General features: G+C 42.5%; 2 protein-coding genes across 8 annotated transcripts in view; one reads left to right on the top strand and one right to left on the bottom strand.

The window, feature by feature from the left end:
- Positions 1-452: 452 nt before the first annotated feature.
- On the bottom strand, positions 453-7,752 carry Epm2aip1 (EPM2A interacting protein 1). The gene has a single exon (XM_021172859.3). It carries the CDS (start codon positions 7,618-7,620, stop codon positions 5,800-5,802), a length of 1,821 nt encoding a protein of 606 aa, XP_021028518.1. The 5' UTR covers positions 7,621-7,752; the 3' UTR covers positions 453-5,799.
- Positions 7,753-7,973: 221 nt separating this feature from the next.
- The window catches only part of Mlh1 (mutL homolog 1), a 45,950-nt gene continuing 36,530 nt past the window's right edge, over positions 7,974-17,393 (top strand). For 4 of the 7 annotated variants that reach the window (XR_015044503.1, XM_085828080.1, XM_021172571.2 and 1 more), the window contains exons 1-3: positions 7,974-8,172; positions 11,013-11,103; positions 15,175-15,273. Coding sequence is in view for 4 of the 7 variants with exons in the window: in XM_085828080.1 (XP_085684206.1) it covers positions 8,057-8,172; positions 11,013-11,103; positions 15,175-15,273 (306 nt within the window). In the remaining 3 variants the exon portion in view is untranslated. The other 3 variants (XM_021172573.3, XM_029481653.2, XM_021172572.3) reach the window with 3 other exon arrangements.

The following is a 17,393-nucleotide window of genomic DNA, read 5'->3' as shown; positions in this document are numbered from 1 at the left end:
TTAAAACCATGGAGCTTCCGTGCAGAGGCAGGGCACGTCTCGCATGCCCTGCACTCATTCCCCGGCCTGAAGACAGAAACCAAGCCAAGCTCAAAGCCTCCAAACAAATAACCACTCAAATTACAAAGCATTTAACCCCCAAACTTAGAAGCACAGCATTCAGTATGGAGTGGAGTAAGGAGCTAAAAACAAAAGATGTTAGAAGAGACACCAAGAAGGCATGTGTGAGTAAAGATGTAGGAACAGACAGACTTCAGCTTTTAATCTGACAGCAAACCACTGGAAGTTTTTGAGTAGGAAAGTGGTGTTATCTGAGAGATTGTGAAGTAGAGATCAGTCTGGTTGCTTTGTGAAAAATTAACCCATATAAAGTAAACAACAGAAGCAAGGTTATCTGCCAAGGAATACACCAAAAGGAAGGGTAACACATGGTCACTGAAAGACAAACACAAGGCTTTTAACAGCAATTTTATTCATAATGATCATAAACTGGAAACAATCCAAATATTCATCAACATTGAATGGATCAACTTGTACAATGAATGGACTGTGACACAGAAGTGAAAAATGAGGTGTTACACTCCACAACACAAAATACTATAGCAGACACAGAGAGAACAGAGAATACAACAGTGTATTTAATTCCACTTGATATACATTTAAAACAGGCAAAACTAACTGACAGGCAATACAAGTCAGACCAGCAGTTCTCTCTTTGTGAGAGGCAAAGGGCACCTACTGGAGTAACAGAAATATTTCCTACCTTGATCTGAGAGGTGCATTCACAGGTGAATATAAAAATCCACTGAAGTGGACACTTAATATTTGTAAACTTTTATCTCAATGAAAAAGCAAAGACATATTTAGAGTGATGCAACTAGGGGAACAGAATGAGGACCAGTAGTGTTATCTTCCAAATAGTTCACCTTCCTCCCACCTGTATGGAGGAGATCTGGTGTGGCTATGGGCTTACAGAGCCAAACTTTCTTTTCTCTTTGCCCTGAGTGGGCTGTCGACTCCTACTGAGTATATCTGCTTAGTCCCCAGGGTAGGTAGGGACAATTTAAAGCAGAAAACAGTGAACTTTTCCAAAAAGTATTTTAGCTTGTGTTGCACACATTGTCACAACTACTCAAGTCTGCAACTGTAGAGGGGAGCAGCCATGACAGTTCCTAGACAGACACGGCTCTAACTCCTGTAATAATTTCCTCAGAGAAGGATGGGCCAGGACAGACTTGGCCTGTAGGGATTGGAGTCTGACAGCTCAGACAACCTGTCACAGACAACTAAACTCTTGTCTGCTTACATCAACTTCACCAATCCTGATGCAGAATTAAAATACTAAACCATCTGCTTAGTGATTATTTGGGAGGCATTCAGGAAGATGCTACTGGAAGATAGAACAAAATAATGACACAGGGACAAGTTATACTCTAGAGAGGTGAAAATGCCCCTTGAGATGAACTGGGAGATGGGACATCTACCCTTTATTAAAGAAGAAAAAAATACTTTGTGGTGGCCATTGGCTGCTTTAGACAAAATGTACATGAATTCAGTATTTGGTCAGTTTCAAGGCAGAAATTATAGAGTATTTATAACGTTCTTACACTGTAGGATGAAACAACTTTTTAAATACGAGATAAAAATGAGAAACCCTTAACCTGAAGGTTGACAAAAACCTAGTTGTGCAACAGGATCAAATCTCTGGATGACTGTTGTACCGACTACCAAGACCTCAGAGTAAATTCATTAGTGTGACTTCCTAAAACTGTAAGTCCAACTAAGAGACGGATGCCAGTTTCTCTCTTAAGTTGAGCAAAACGGCTTAATGAAAGAGACTAATAAGCAGCTGGCTTTCCAACTTAAGACTGAAATGTCTCATTTACCTAGAAATGAAATTCAGAAGCATGAAACAAGAAAGCAAGAAAATACAGCATATCTAAAAGTCCATGTTAACTGGATGTCATCTGGGGGTTTTCTCTCTGGGAGATGATGTGGGAATTCCACATGGGTTTTTTTGTTTGTTTGTTTGTTTGTTTGTTTGTTTTTTAAATGAGCTGAAGATCTTGTAGTCAAAAGGGCTGACTAAGACATCTTTCTCAGAAACAAGTTTACTTACTTTTAAATTCCAGGAGAGCCAGAAATCATCTGTAAAGGAAAGTAAGTACTAAATAGCATGCCATTTTCTCCTAGGGTTGATGCCTACAAAAGGAAAAATGGACATTAACTTTTTGCAGTCTTGTCTTTCTCCAATACTGAAGGTAATTTTTAGTTTACTGAATTCAGTTCAATCTAAGCAGTTATCCAATGTTTTCCCTCTATATGTAGGTTCCTTTGGAAATTAAAATAAAATAAAGGCTCTGTATTATGGACTTAACACTTGAGAGTTGATTTTTGAGTACACCTAGGTTTGAATCTTGACATTACACTAGTTTACTAGGGTAAATTACAATCTGTTTTCTTAACAACATTCACATAATATTTGAACCACATGCTAAGCACTGCACTAAATTCAAGAAACACAACAATGAGATTCCTAGTCACAAATAAGATGAATTTCATTTCTTAATTTGCAATACATGGCTAAGAACTATTCAGAGAACAGGCAAAATGTCTGTGACGGTCAAAAGAAGACTGTGAAGTTTTCATAAAAAACAAAAAAAAACCACACAAGTATTTATTTGCCCAAGCATTTGTTCAAATGCCAGGCATTGCACTACTCACTAGAGATGAAACAATGGATTAAACGTCTCTCTGGTTGAGTCTAGCAATGACCAACGCACAGTAAGAGATGCTAAGTAGAAAGGACAGGGTGTTCAGCACATGTAGTTGGGTACCTGGCCAACCAGGATACCCTGAAGCTTCTTAGATGATATGTAAGCCAAGTTCTGCAAGATGAACAGAAGTTTGTCTTTTATCTACCCTGATAGCAATGAAGGCAGGGGAGTGATATGAGTGATCTGACTGTAAAGCCATCTGCTGAAGGGAAAGTGAGAGGAAGAGCCGAGATGTGAGAGAGCAGAGAGTTAGCAATATTAGCAACTATGATTTCAGGGAAATCTCAGGAGACAAAAATTTGGAAGTATCTGCATACAGGTGATAACTAAAGTCATAGAAAGAGATCAACTAAGGAAGTAATGTAGGGATATGAGGCGAGGGAGTCTTAAAAGAAAACAAAACAGAACAGCAAACAAAACAACCAGACAGACATACTTAAGGAAGAGGTGACTACAATGACTGGAGTTGGTGTCTCTGCAATGCTACGATGATTTCAAGAAGGCAAAAATACTGACAAAAACACTGAACTTGAGTGATCTGATGGGCAATATGGGAGCCTGGGCAAGCAAATATTTGAACTAGTGGGAATGAGAGAAATGGGAAGGGACAGTTAAGGACACAGAATTGTTGTTGCGCTAAATGGCACTTATTTTAACTATATGCACTGATACCACAGGACCAGTAACAACTATATATTTAAAAAGGAAAAAGGAAAGAAAAAACTGCCATGCAGCTACAGTTACTTCCAGAAATACAAAAAACAGCAAAACACCTTAAACCAGCAGTTCTCAACCCATGAGTCTTGCCCCCTCTGGGGGGTCAAATATCAGATATCCTGCATATTGGATATTTACAATTCATAACAGTAGCAAAATTACAGTTATGAAATAGCAAAGAAATAATTTTATGGCTGGGGTTACCACAACATGAGGAACTATATTAAAGGGTCGCAGCATTAGGAAGGTTAAGAACCACTGCCTTAAACGAAGAAAAAAACAAAAAATAAGACTAGTTACAGCAAACTATTGCTGAGGGTTAATTAAAAAAATTCCTTAGCTTATTTATATCTCCCCCATATTCACACAGTGGTTACATGATGCAAACTAGTTTTATTATCACCTTAAGCAAAACACGAGAACTTGATAGAATGCACAAGATATTAATATTTAGGGAACTAAAAATAGAAAGTAGAAGCAGCTTTCAGGACTTCCAATCATTCTCTCAAATAATAAAAGTATTTGATGTATTTATTGTGAAAGGTAATCCACAAAGCTACTGGGAAGCTACCAGTAGACTCATTTTCCAGGTACTTAAGCTTATTCTTTGATAAGGAAAATGTCAATCTGACACTAGCTTTTCTCCTCTGAACTGCTGGAACTAGGCTTCCCTATCAAGTATACACCATCAGCTTCCACTGGAGGTTGTTTCCTGTCCTTTGAAATAAGATGATGTATGCTTGGTGGGGGAGGGGGAGGTGCTGGCACTTTGGGAGTAATGGGTGACTCTTCATGGCATCAGGCTGTCTGACCACCATAGGAAGGAGAGCTCTTCTTGGCTTATATGCCAGCACAACCCTCCAGTACTACAAAGGTGCCCTAACCCTTTCCAGCACTCTCTGGAAGGAAGGGCTTCTACCTTTGGTGTAGAACCACTGATCTAATTTTGGCTCTTAGACTCGTGTGGCTTAAGCATCAGTTCCTTCCAAACGCTTGGTTGTAATAAGGTTCCTCGAACGTGCAACACGACACTGTGCTGCCGTATTTAAGACAGAACAGAGCACGAGGAGGAGTTACAAATCAGTGCTGCTTTTAGATCAGGCTTCAGGTTGAGCTTTACCTTGAGATTGTCTTCTCCACAGTTAGAAAGTCTGATAACATCATAGCACAAAACCAGCGTCTCCAGAAGTAGGAATTGTTACAGTCTGTGGATAAGGTTGCTTCTTGAGATTTAAATATTTTTACTTGTGCACTGTCTTAACTACTCAAATGTGTGAGACAGTTCTAAATTCTAGAGTAAATCCATTTCCTACAGCTAATAGAATCTGATTCATCACTTCAAAATAAAGTGTCTCCCTTAAGCATGGTTTCCTTATAAACATGAAGACCCATGCAGATAAGACAAACAAGCTAAAACCATCAGAACTCCTGATCTTGAAGTGTAAAAGTCTTTCCCCTTTACTGTTTGGATAGGGCCAAAGTTCTGTCTAGAGCAGGGAAAAAAAAATTACTGACTGGCAGTGATCAAGATTCCATACTTACCATGGTCCTTTGATTGATGAGCTGAAAAAATTGCTCCAGCTGTGAAAAAATAAGGAGCAAACCACCAATAATTGGTTATTCTTAACTCCTGATAGTAAGAAACTCCTAAACCAGGAATTTAAAATAATTCTTGCTGCTCCAACACCAAATTGATTACTTCCTCCACCATCCACTCATGTCACCATCAACTGGGTAGGTGGGGATGGGGGGATTGTATTTACTTCAGACTCAGAAATATGCTTTAAAAAATAATCTTAAATTCTGTTATCTAGATAAAATACCTCCACTCTGTTTATGCTATTCCTTTTCAGAAACTTAATTTGATATGTGAGTTTCTGTAAACTGACTCAAATACACTTTTTAAGGAGTTGGTCATTTCAAACCATGTGTCACACTTTCCACTGGGTCAAAATAAGAGCTGAAACTTTTGGCATATATCTTTAGACCATTTTAAAACCAGACTTCTAGTTCAACTGACAATATCAATACTAAATTTGTTGAAAATCAGTTATAATAAAAGGAAAGAACAATGACTTTTCCATTAAACTGAGTTTTTTAAAGGTGGTATTCTTATGCTTCAGTCAGTCCCACGTGGCCAAATGAGATGGGGAAAGGCAACTTGTCAGAAAGATTTCAATGCTTATCAATTTGGACATCTGTAGTAAGTTCAATGCTTTCCAACCATCCAAATGAGGAAATGTGAAAGAAAATCAAACTAATTTTCCCTTTTCAAATCAACTTCTTCTTGGACCACAACTTGGGCTTAGGAATCATTTCTTTCTCTCACAAGATCATCCCAACGAGGATCCATTTCAGTTGTGGCAACTCGGAACAGTGCTTGGAGATGCTCGTCCGTCAGTGGCTGGCTCAAAGTGTGCTGGTTTCGAGTTAAATATGCGAAAGCCTTATCACAGATCTGGTTACTATCAAATAAGGATGCCACCTTATAGGCAACCCCTTTGATAATTGGGTAAGCTTCACCAGACAGTCCAGCATAAAACTGTCCCAAGTCTTTGACTCTGTACTCATTCCACAGGTCGGTGTTGGCCTGAAGTTTTGTTAGCTCCACTCTTACGGAAATAGGCGCATATTCCGGTTTAAAGCTAAATGGATTTGAGAAAAGTTCTAAGTCCTTTTTAATGAACCTAAGGTCCTTAAAATGTCTCTCAAAATCTTTCTGTAGGCGGGAGATCACCGTTTGATACCTGTCAGGATCAAATATTTTTTGATCTTCCTTAAACTGCTGTTTAAGTTCATCAACGATTATACTGAAGGCAGGAAAGTCTGTTAGATTTACTTCCTCCATATGTCTCTGAAGTGAACTCAGCTTACCCTCAAAGGTGCAGATGCGTTCAAAGGCAGCAGCAGCAAAGACTTTACTGATCTGCAGTTCTTCACTGATCTCTCGAAGATAATCCATAATATCTACCAAGAAACCAAAATCACAAAGCCACTGTTTGTCTGAGAAATGAACTGTTGTTGCCCCCACTGAGACCAAGAACGCCTCGATTTCTTTTCTTAGTGAAAATATTAGTTTTAACGTTTTGCCTCTTCTCAGCCAGTTGTTCAAACACCGTCCGTTAACTCTTTCACCATGCTCTGACTCAGACTCAGTTAGTAGAGGCTGAAACTCCGGTCGCCTAACACCTCTGGTCTTAATCATAACTACCCATTCAGATATGGTATTTATGATCTGATTAATATCAACATCATAAGAACTCAACAGTTCCAAGTGAAGAAATCCCGAATAGTGGATAACGTTCCAACAGTTGGGACTCACGGCCTTCTCTCTCATGTAGGAGACCAGTCCGGAGTTCTCGCCGATCATCCTTAAAGTGTGGGTGGTGGTCAGTCCAACCATTCGCTGTAAGCTGAGCCCTGCTGTCTGCAGGGCTTCCAGAATTGCTGACATGAGAGCCCCAACACTGAAGTGATGAGTCAGGTTGATAATCGTCAGAAGATCTTCTTGCACCTCCAGGTCGCGGCCGACGCCACGGATGAAGACCAGCAGGTAGTTCTCATAGGCCACAAAGGCCTGGTCATCCAAAGCAAGGGAATAGGCCTTAAAGTCCCTGGCTCGGTTAAACAGCTGGCTGCGGAGGTTGCTGTCAATGCTCAGAATCCTCTGCCGTGTGATCTCTGGAGACAAGTCAATGCCTTCCAGGACGCCGACGTGATCCGGCAGCACCTCTCTCAGCAACACCTCCATGCACTGGTGTACGAAGTCACCCTCACCCCAGCCGCGACCCTTCAAGGCCAAGAAGCGGCAGAGGCCGAGGCCTGCCCGCGTCGCTCTCTCCTCCGGAGTGAGCACGGCGGCCAAAGACATGTCACCCTGCCGCAGACGCTCCACCAGGGCCGCGCGTTCCTCGTCCCCTACAAACCGCTCGTAGAATTCGTGCTCGGCCTCGTAGTGGCGCCTCACGTCGCGTTCCCGAGTAGAGGCGACCAGGCGGCGACACACCAGGCACAGGGCCCCGTCACCCTCCGCAGGCTCCACCACCAGGTATCGCTGGGTCCACTCGGGCCGGAACACCAGAGCCTCGTCGACTTCCATCCTAATCCTCTTGGGCGTCATCCACATTCTGCGGAGGCCACAGGAGAACGCCGAGCTCTGAGGCCGCAGCAAACGGGGAGGAGGCGGACGAACGCCAAGCACCCCCTGGGTTCTGCGCCAGATCACCCGAGCAGGGGTGCACCAGCCTCCGCCAGGGCACCTCCGTTCCTATTGGCTGGAGATTTCGTATTCCCTTAGCTCTCAGAAATGAGCCAATAGGAAGAGCGGACCGTGAACTTTGACGCGCAAGCGCGTTGCCTTCTAGCCTGGTGTACTGCCGCTGTTTAGGGCGGGACAGAGATCCCAGGAACTGACGTGTAAAAGCGCTTGACTGGCATTCATGCTGCCCAATCAGCACTTGCCGCTAGGAAGACGGCTTAGGACGGCAGTCGGCCGAAGCTGAAGGAAGAACTTGAGCGTGAGGAGCCCGAGTCATTGGCCGACGGGGAACTCGGGCGCCAATATGGCGTTTGTTGCCGGAGTTATTCGGCGTCTGGACGAGACGGTAGTGAACCGCATAGCGGCGGGGGAAGTCATTCAGCGGCCGGCCAATGCTATCAAAGAGATGATCGAAAACTGGTAGGGAGGGAGCGGAGCCGAGTTCCCCGACTGCAAGCCCGGGCGGGCCGACCCACCTGCTGCAGTCGGCCACCGAGCACGGGGACCGTGGGGATCCCGGGTACAGGGACCCTGCGCGTGCCAGGCCGGTTTCCCCTTATGCACATGGCCGAAGGTTCCTCACGACTTGCGCGAGACCTGTTTGGGTCGCAAGTAGGGGAAGCACGCGTGGTATTGGTTTAATGGTGTCTTCCCGGAGGATGCGGCTCGCCACCACGATACATACACCGAAGATGCGCGGCTGACGATGTGTGAATGTGTAAGGGTGGAAGAGAAACAGTCTTCAGAGTATGCCATTTTAGGTTTATCATTCATTCCCGGAATAATCCCTACACATCCAAGGCACAGTTTCTTCTGAGTTTTATTCAGACGTATCGGGACATGGGGCTTTTTTTCTGACTCTCCTCTTGTCAAATTAGTGAGTGACCCTAGTTAATGTTTTAGGGCGAGGCATTGTTGCATCTGAGACTTAGACCGGTCAGATTGTGGAAGGGAGAAGTTAAACGTGTACTGTTTAACCTTTAATAGGCACTGTGAATAGTATACCCCAAAGTAGACACACCATCAAATAAGTTCAAAAAGGACACTCTGTATACATAAGGACTTTGTGTTAATATCAGTTGATGGTTGTGAAAGCCAAAGAAGACAAATGTTCAGTGAAGAACAGCAGTCTGGTAGAAGTGCACTGAAAAGACAAACCATTCAGAACGATGACACTGAGATAAATGACCTCAGGCCCTCTTTGGGGTCCAACGACCGGAAATACTGACATTTACATTACAATTCAGAGCAATAGCAAAATTACAGTTATGAAGTAGCAACAAAATAATTTTATAGTTAAGAGTCACCACAATGTAACAATGGGTCCCAGTTTTAAGAAGGTTGAGAGCCACTGCACAGGGAGAAAGGAAACATAAGAGGTAACCAAAGGAAGGAGCAGGGAGCCCTCAGACATTTGATTTGGTGTCAATAGGCTGCCCTAGGATAGCTTTTGCTTTTACTGTGTTAGGATGACCTGGAGAACTTGGTCACTTAATTGTACTATGCCTGAATCACCTACAATAAAAAAAAACTAAGCTTAAAGTAGCATAGCAACGCATGCAAGCAGAGATTGTGCACAGATCCTACTTAAATATTTAAGTTGAGGTTTTTGATACAGAGGTGCTAAGAAAAGTTTATTACTTAAGTAACTTACTGGTTTCTTGTTTTTAAAAAAGGGATTTTCATGAGAGAAGTTGAAAGCTTCCATTTTTCATGCAGCCCCAGGTCAAATTTGTTTCCTGTGGTAGATATTCTGTGAGCATAGGCTGCTCTGAAAATACAAGAGTTTCATTCTTTTAAAGATATTTTCCTCTTTTTAATTTAGTTTATTTTGTTTACTTACTTGTGTGATAGGGATTGTGTGTACAACACACTTGTGAAGGTCAGAGGACAACTTTGATTCTCTCCTTCCATCATGTGGGTCCCAGGGATTGAACTCAGGTCCTTGGTTGGTGCCAGGTGCTTTTGCCCACTCAGACATTTTGTAGTCCCTATTAGCATCTTCTTTTATTTTAAATTTTTATCTTATTTGTGGGGATGTTTTACCTGCATGTATGTCTGTGCACCATGTACATCGATTGCTCTCCCCAGAGATTGATATCACCAGAGAGGGAGTCAGGTCCTCTGTAGCTGGAGCTACAGCTACCACGTGGATGCTAGGAATGAACTCTGGTCCTCTGGAAGAGCAGCCAGGACTCTTAATGGCTAAGCCATCTCTCCAGGCTCCAGCTCCTTAAGTCTCTTAAAGGAATTTCTGCATGGCAGTTTTTCTTTGTTTCATCATGAATGTGTTTTCTTTCTAAGAGTTGAGGAAAACTGCATTTTTTAAATGATGTTTATTAGAATCACTTAGAAACCAGAGACTGATTAGAGTTGTTATAACAGTAAATGTAGTTGAAATGAGAGTAAGAGACACTTGTGCTGAAAGGACTGCCCTACAGGGACAGAAATATGCTCTGTCCTTGCCACTTACGCAGGGTGTACGTTCATACAGTGCCCACATTGAGCTTGTAAGACAGAGAAAGCATGCAAGTCAAACACTGTGTTTGTTTGAAATTTGATATTACAGTATGTGCATCGAAGTAGTTGATATTACAATATGTGCATCAGAGTGGTTGATATCACAGTATGTGCATCAGAGTGGTTGATATTACAATATGTGCATCAGAGTGGTTGATATCACAGTATGTGCATCAGAGTGGTTGATATTACAATATGTGCATCAGAGTGGTTGATATCACAGTATGTGCATCAGAGTGGTTGATATCACAGTATGTGCATCAGAGTGGTTGATATCACAGTATGTGCATCAGAGTGGTTGATATCACAGTATGTGCATCAGAGTGGTTGATATCACAGTATGTGCATCAGAGTGGTTGATATCACAGTATGTGCATCAGAGTGGTTGATATCACAGTATGTGCATCAGAGTGGTTGATATCACAGTATGTGCATCAGAGTGGTTGGTATCACAGTATGTGCATCAGAGTGGTTGATATCACAGTATGTGCATCAGAGTGGTTGATATCACAGTATGTGCATCAGAGTGGTTGATATCACAGTATGTGCATCAGAGTGGTTGATATCACAGTATGTGCATCAGAGTGGTTGGTATCACAGTATGTGCATCAGAGTGGTTGATATCACAGTATGTGCATCAGAGTGGTTGATATCACAGTATGTGCATCAGAGTGGTTGATATCACAGTATGTGCATCAGAGTAGTTGCAACTGACCAATTTTTTTTCTCTGATTTGCCAGTTTAGATGCAAAATCTACAAATATTCAAGTGGTTGTTAAAGAAGGAGGCCTGAAGCTAATTCAGATCCAAGACAATGGCACTGGAATCAGGGTAAGCGAGGCCTAGGGGAGCTAGTTTTATGTGCTTCATGTCAAACCTCTAGGAAAGTGCAGGACCTCTTCCTAGCCTGGAGACTAGTCTTTTTCAGAAGGTATTTTAGAGCAAAGGCTTGAACACTTCCCAATGATTAGTAGTAAATTTCTATGTATATTGAACATTGTTCAAGGGATATGGTAGCGAACAAGATGGACAAAAATCCTTTGTTTTCTGATAAGTGTTTTCTGTCATAGTCATGGGAGTCAGGAAAAAGTGAATGGTATGCCAGGTGCCATGAGGTACTGTACAGAAAACAAGCTGGAGGAAGACAAGGCTAGAGGGTGGCAGAGGATATGACTTCCATTTATTGGTCATTCAGGAGGGCTTTAATATGGGTGCAAAATTTATGGAGAAAATGAAAGGGCATCAAGGAGCAGGTTATAAAAGTGTTAAAAGGGTGACTGTCTTAGGCAAAAAGAATAATAAGGACAAAATGATGAAGTAGGAGCATGCTTGAACTTGATGGGCCAGCAGGGAAACCAGTGTATCTACAGCATGTCGAACAAGACCAGGGTAGTAAGACATGAGGCCTACAAGGAAACATTCTGGGTGTAGTAAAACCGGTGGTATTTTTGGCCACTGTGGTGGGATATAACTCAATGATTGTAAGCAAAACAGTACATGATATGGTGGTGAGTTTCATTTAAAACCTTTGAGTGGGCCTGGAGAGACAGCTCAGTGGTTAAGAGCACTTACTGCACTTGGGGAGGAGCCACGTTATGTTCTCAGTGCCCATAGCAAGTGTCTGATGACAGCTAGAACTCCGGTTTCAAGGGCTCAAATGGCCTCCGAGGGCACATCATGTGTATGGTACTCATATAGTCAGACACACACATACACATAAAAATAAAATTAAAGATCTTAAAAAGACCTTTGCAAACGAGTTGCTGAAGAAGGACAGCATAGAGACGATTAGAAAGAAGACTCTCGTGGGGCCCAGGAGGAGATGACAGTGCCTTGGACCAGTTGGATGTATTTGAGATGTAAGGAGCACTGAGATTCCTGAGTTCCCTCTGAGGACAGACTTCTCAGAATCTGCTGGTGTAGGGTATAAGAGGCCTGATTGACTGAGAGTTGCCATCTAGCATAATGGGCAGGATGGTGAAAGAGAGGTTTGAAGGGAGGACAAGCAATTCATATGGGGCATGTTCAACATAAAGTGCCCTTTAAAGGGGTGTGTAGGGGGTGTGTGTATGCATGAGACAGAGAGAGAGGTGGGGGAGAGAAAGGGAGAGAGAGAAAGGGGGAAAAAGGGGGGGGAGAGATTGAGAGGGAGAGAAGGGAGAGAGACTATGAATAATTTATAGGTTTGCAGATCAAAATTTCGAACTTTGCATTTTGATATATGAGAAGCTATAAGGTTCATGAAAAGATGCTCACATGTAGCTATTACAGAAATGCAGATCCAAGCTGTGATGAGATACCATTTCACAATTATTAACATGACCGCTATCAGAGAAGCATAAAATCATATGGATTGTTAGAAGGTAGAGAAATCGTCTCCGTGCACTGTTGGTGGGGATGTAAAGTAGTGTGGCAGTTACGGAAAGCGATGCGGTGTTTCCTCAGAATTGTAGTCGCTGTTTCTACTGTGCACATGGAGATAAGTGGCAGCAGGGGCAGAGGCCCAAGGGAAGGCAACTCGTGTACATCAGCAGATGAATGGATACACAGATGTAATACACCCAACACAACATAGAAAGTATCAGCAGATGAATGGATACACAGATGTAATACACCCAACACAACATAGAAAGTATCAGCAGATGAATGGATACACAGATGTAATACACCCAACACAACATAGAAAGTATCAGCAGATGAATGGATACACAGATGTAATACCCCAACACAACATAGAAAGTATCAGCAGATGAATGGATACACAGATGTAATACACCCAACACAACATAGAAAGTATCAGCAGATGAATGGATACACAGATGTAATACCCCAACACAACATAGAAAGTATCAGCAGATGAATGGATACACAGATGTAATACACCCAACACAACATAGAAAATATCAGCAGATGAATGGATAAACAGATGTAATACACCCAACACAACATAGAAAGTATCAGCAGATGAATGGATAAACAGATGTAATACACCCAACACAACATAGAAAGTATCAGCAGATGAATGGATAAACAGATGTAATACACCCAACACAACATAGAAAGTATCAGCAGATGAATGGATACACAGATGTAATACACCCAACACAACATAGAAAATATCAGCAGATGAATGGATACACAGATGTAATACACCCCAACACAACATAGAAAGTATCAGCAGATGAATGGATACACAGATGTAATACACCCAACACAACATAGAAAGTATCAGCAGATGAATGGATAAACAGATGTAATACCCCAACACAACATAGAAAGTATCAGCAGATGAATGGATAAACAGATGTAATACACCCAACACAACATAGAAAGTATCAGCAGATGAATGGATAAACAGATGTAATACACCCCAACACGACATAGAAAATATCCAGCCTTAGGTGGGCATGAAATTCTGACATGGTTCAACATGGGTAAACTTGGAAGAATTTATATAAATGAAATTAATCAGTCACAAAAAATAAAAGGATTGAACAATTCCTATTATATGAGATTTCTCGAGGAGTCAGACTCAAGAGTCTGGAATGGTGATTGCCACGAACTGCAGGAAAAGGGGAGAATGGAAAGTTATTGTTAAACAGGTACTGAGATTCCGTTTAACAAAATTAACGAAGCTCTGGACATGGATGGTTGTGCATTTTTTAACTTGTTACATAAATTTAAATAATGTAAATGTACTGAACTATACACTTATAAGTGGTTAAAATGTAAAAGGTTTTTGTTTTTTTTTTTAAGATTCTCTGTCTCTGGTTAAGTGTGTGTGTTTGTGTAGGGTGTCTGTGAGTATGAGAGTGTGTGTGTGTGTGTGTGTGTGTGTGTGTGTAGGGTGTCTATGGGTGAGTGTAGGTGTGTGTGTGTGTGTAGGATTTCTAGGTGAGTGTGTGTGTGTGTGTGTGTGTGTGTGTGTAGGGTGTCTGGGGGTGAGTGTAGGTGTGTATGTGTGTAGGGTGTCTATGGGTGAGTGTAGGTGTGTGTGTGTGTATAGGGTGTCTGTGGGTGAGTGTAGGTGTGTATGTGTGTAGGGTGTCTATGGGTGAGTGTAGGTGTGAGTGTGTGTGTGTAGGGTGTCTGTGGGTGAGTATCGGTGTGTGTGTATATGTTTAGGTATTTGTGCCTGTGAGTGGTAGTGCCTATAGAGGCATTGGGTTTCCTGGAGCTGAAGTCATCTGATGTGGTCCTCTGGAAGCAGAAAGTGCTCTTACCACACTGGGGCATCTCTCCAGCCCTGGTTTATGGCTTTTGAGGCAGGGTCTCTTGTGGGCTAGACTAACTTTGATTGCACTTCGGAGCTAAGTTCCTCCTATTTCTATCTACAAAGTGCTAGAATTTCAAATGTGTGCCACTACAGGCAGCTCAAATGAAAATTTTGTTACAAGTATTTTTTACTACTTGTAAGATAGTAAAGGTTTCCTTCCTGTAGACTGAAAATAAAGTTTTGGGTTTTTTTTTAACTTAAAAAGAAAGACAATGAAATTAGGGTATGATGTCACATGCATGCAATTCCAGCACTTGAGAGGTAAAGGTAGGAGAATTAAGATTGAAGCATCCTAGACTATACAATGAGATTGTCTTGAAAAAGGAGGGAAGGGCCAAGGAAGGCAGGAGTGAGTGAGGCCAGGTAGAGAAGAGGTCTAAGCATGGAGTCCTGCTGCTGGAGGTAGGGCCGGAAGTGGGCGCTCGCTGCACAGGACACTGAGGAGGAGCCACCCAGTAAAGTGAAAATCTAGGTCGGGGGTATTTTGTTTGCCAATAAGGAAGTTGGTACTAATTTAGACCTCCTGAGAATTTCTTCTCAGATTAAAGCAATAAGATGAAAATCCAGATTTAAGAAAGCAAAGACGTAATTATTTATTTACCCCTCCCTCCCCCTTAATCCTGCAGAAGGAAGATCTGGATATTGTGTGTGAAAGGTTCACTACGAGTAAACTGCAGACTTTTGAGGATTTAGCCAGTATTTCTACCTACGGCTTTCGTGGTGAGGTAAGTTAGACTTACAGAAATGTATAACAATGCCCTCCTGTGATAATGTTCCCATTTCTCAACAGAGGCAAATGCAGTTCAAAACTTTGTACTTGTTCACCACCTGCAAATTTGAACAAATTTAGCTTTCCGCGACTGAGAAATTCTGAAAAATACTTAATATACTATTTTATCTACAGTGGCACTGACATCATGTGTCTTTTTATTAAAGTCCCTAACATGCTTGCCTGCCTGCTGTCATGTTCCCATCTATGATGATAATGGACTACTGTGGTGGTTTGAATATGGTTGGCCCGGGGAGTGGCAGTCTTAGGAGGTGTGGTCTTGCTGGAGTAGGTGTGTTGGAGGAAGTGTGTCACTGTGGGGGTGGGCTTTCAGATGCTACTAGCTGCCTGGAAGACAGTTTTCTCCTGTTTGCACAAGATGTAGAACTCTCATCTCCTGCACCCTGCCTGCCTGGACATTGCCCTGCTTCTTGCTATGATGGTAATGGACTAAACCTCTGAACCTATAAGCCAACCCCAATTAAATGTTGCCTTTATAAGACTTGCCTTGGTCATGATGTCTGCTCACAGCAGTAAAACCTCAACCTAAGACGCCTATGAAGTTTTATCAGAAAACCAAATGTGAATCTGATCAACACTTTTATCTGCTTATCAGTATATTAAAAATATAGGGGACATGCAGGAATGGTAACTGTAAGCTGCACTGGAATTAGAAAATAGAATACGTACAATAGATATAATAGGCTGTCAGCTGGTAAACCACAGGAATAAAGAGCAGAGAAGGAACATGGACCTGTGAACTAGAAGAGGCTCGAAGGGTGTGAAAGCCTGTGCCCAGACTCTTCTCTGCCCATGGATGAGGATGGATGGAACTCTGTATTTCTCTAGCAGCCTGCTTGCCTGTCTGCTGTCACGTTCCCAGCTATGATGATAATGGACTAATAACCCTCTGAAACTGTAAGCAAGCCCCTAGTTAAATGCTTGCTTTTATAAGAGTTACTATGGTCATGGTGTTTCTGCAGCAATACAACAGTGACAGGCAGAGATTTTATTTAATTAAAAGGCAGCTGATGTGGGAATAGGGCCAAGGGTGGGAGGTGAGAGGTGACAGAGTCACTTGATGAATCTCAGGAAATCTGATCCTGGAGACCAGCATGCAGATCTGAGTTTATCGCCCTGCCCATAAGCTTATATACAATGTTTGAGCCAATCCCAAGCCCCTAAATCCTTGGTCAGTCATATCTCACCACACTGTCATAGTGCTCCAGTGAAAGCCCTACCTAATGAGGTAACTCAGAAGGAGTTTGGGGAGCATGGTCACCTGTGAGGACTTCTGTGAAGACGGGAAGTGGCTGCCGCCCTGGCCTGGGTGTACCAGGAGCCATCTTACATGTAATGCCGTGTGTGGCAGATCAGGACTCTCTGAGGAGTAACAGGAGCCTGTGGCACTTTTTCCTTCATAAGATTGACTTCCATATCCCCCACAAGCTGTGAGCCATTCTCTATAATTAGGTAGTATAGGCCAAACCAGTAGAGTCTCAAGTGCCTTCCGGCTTACAGTAACCTCAAAATTGTTCCCAGTAGACAGTCTCTGAAAGGCTTACTTTGAAGCTGCCTCTGGTCAGGTTGAAGGAAGGCAGTTTTATCCTAGCTGCATCCCTAGTCTGTCTTCAGGAGGTCCTGTTCACTGGGATCAGAAGGCGGGTTACACAGAGGAGCATCTTTGTGCCAGTGATGTTCCTTCCAATCCCCACAGCATAGAGCTACCATCTCTGATTCACATGAAGATGTGTAAGAAACCTGGTCTGGGCACACTGGACAGTGACAGAGTGGAGGAGTGACTGTGGGTACTGTGTCCCAGAGTCTGTTCCTGTCTACTTGACAAGGCTCCTTCTGAAGCAGCAGGGCTCCCTGCTATGTTGTGTATATTGGCCCACTTCTTCCTACAAATACATAGCATTGTCTCCTGTGAGCAGCTCTTACCTTATACAGGTCTCAAAAATCATTTACATATTTTAAATATATTTTATGGTTTAAAGCAGGTCTTCCACAGCCCTGGTTAGTCCTGAACTCCTTATATAGCTGAGACTGGTCTTAAGCTCCTGATCCTCCTGC

The sequence above is a fragment of the Mus caroli genome, unplaced genomic scaffold, assembly GCF_978045245.1.
Source record: "Mus caroli unplaced genomic scaffold, Mus_caroli_1 scaffold_11, whole genome shotgun sequence".
NCBI lineage: Eukaryota > Metazoa > Chordata > Mammalia > Rodentia > Muridae > Mus > Mus caroli.
The sequence above is the reverse complement of the archived record's forward strand: the minus strand, read 5'-3'. Positions and strand labels throughout refer to the sequence as shown.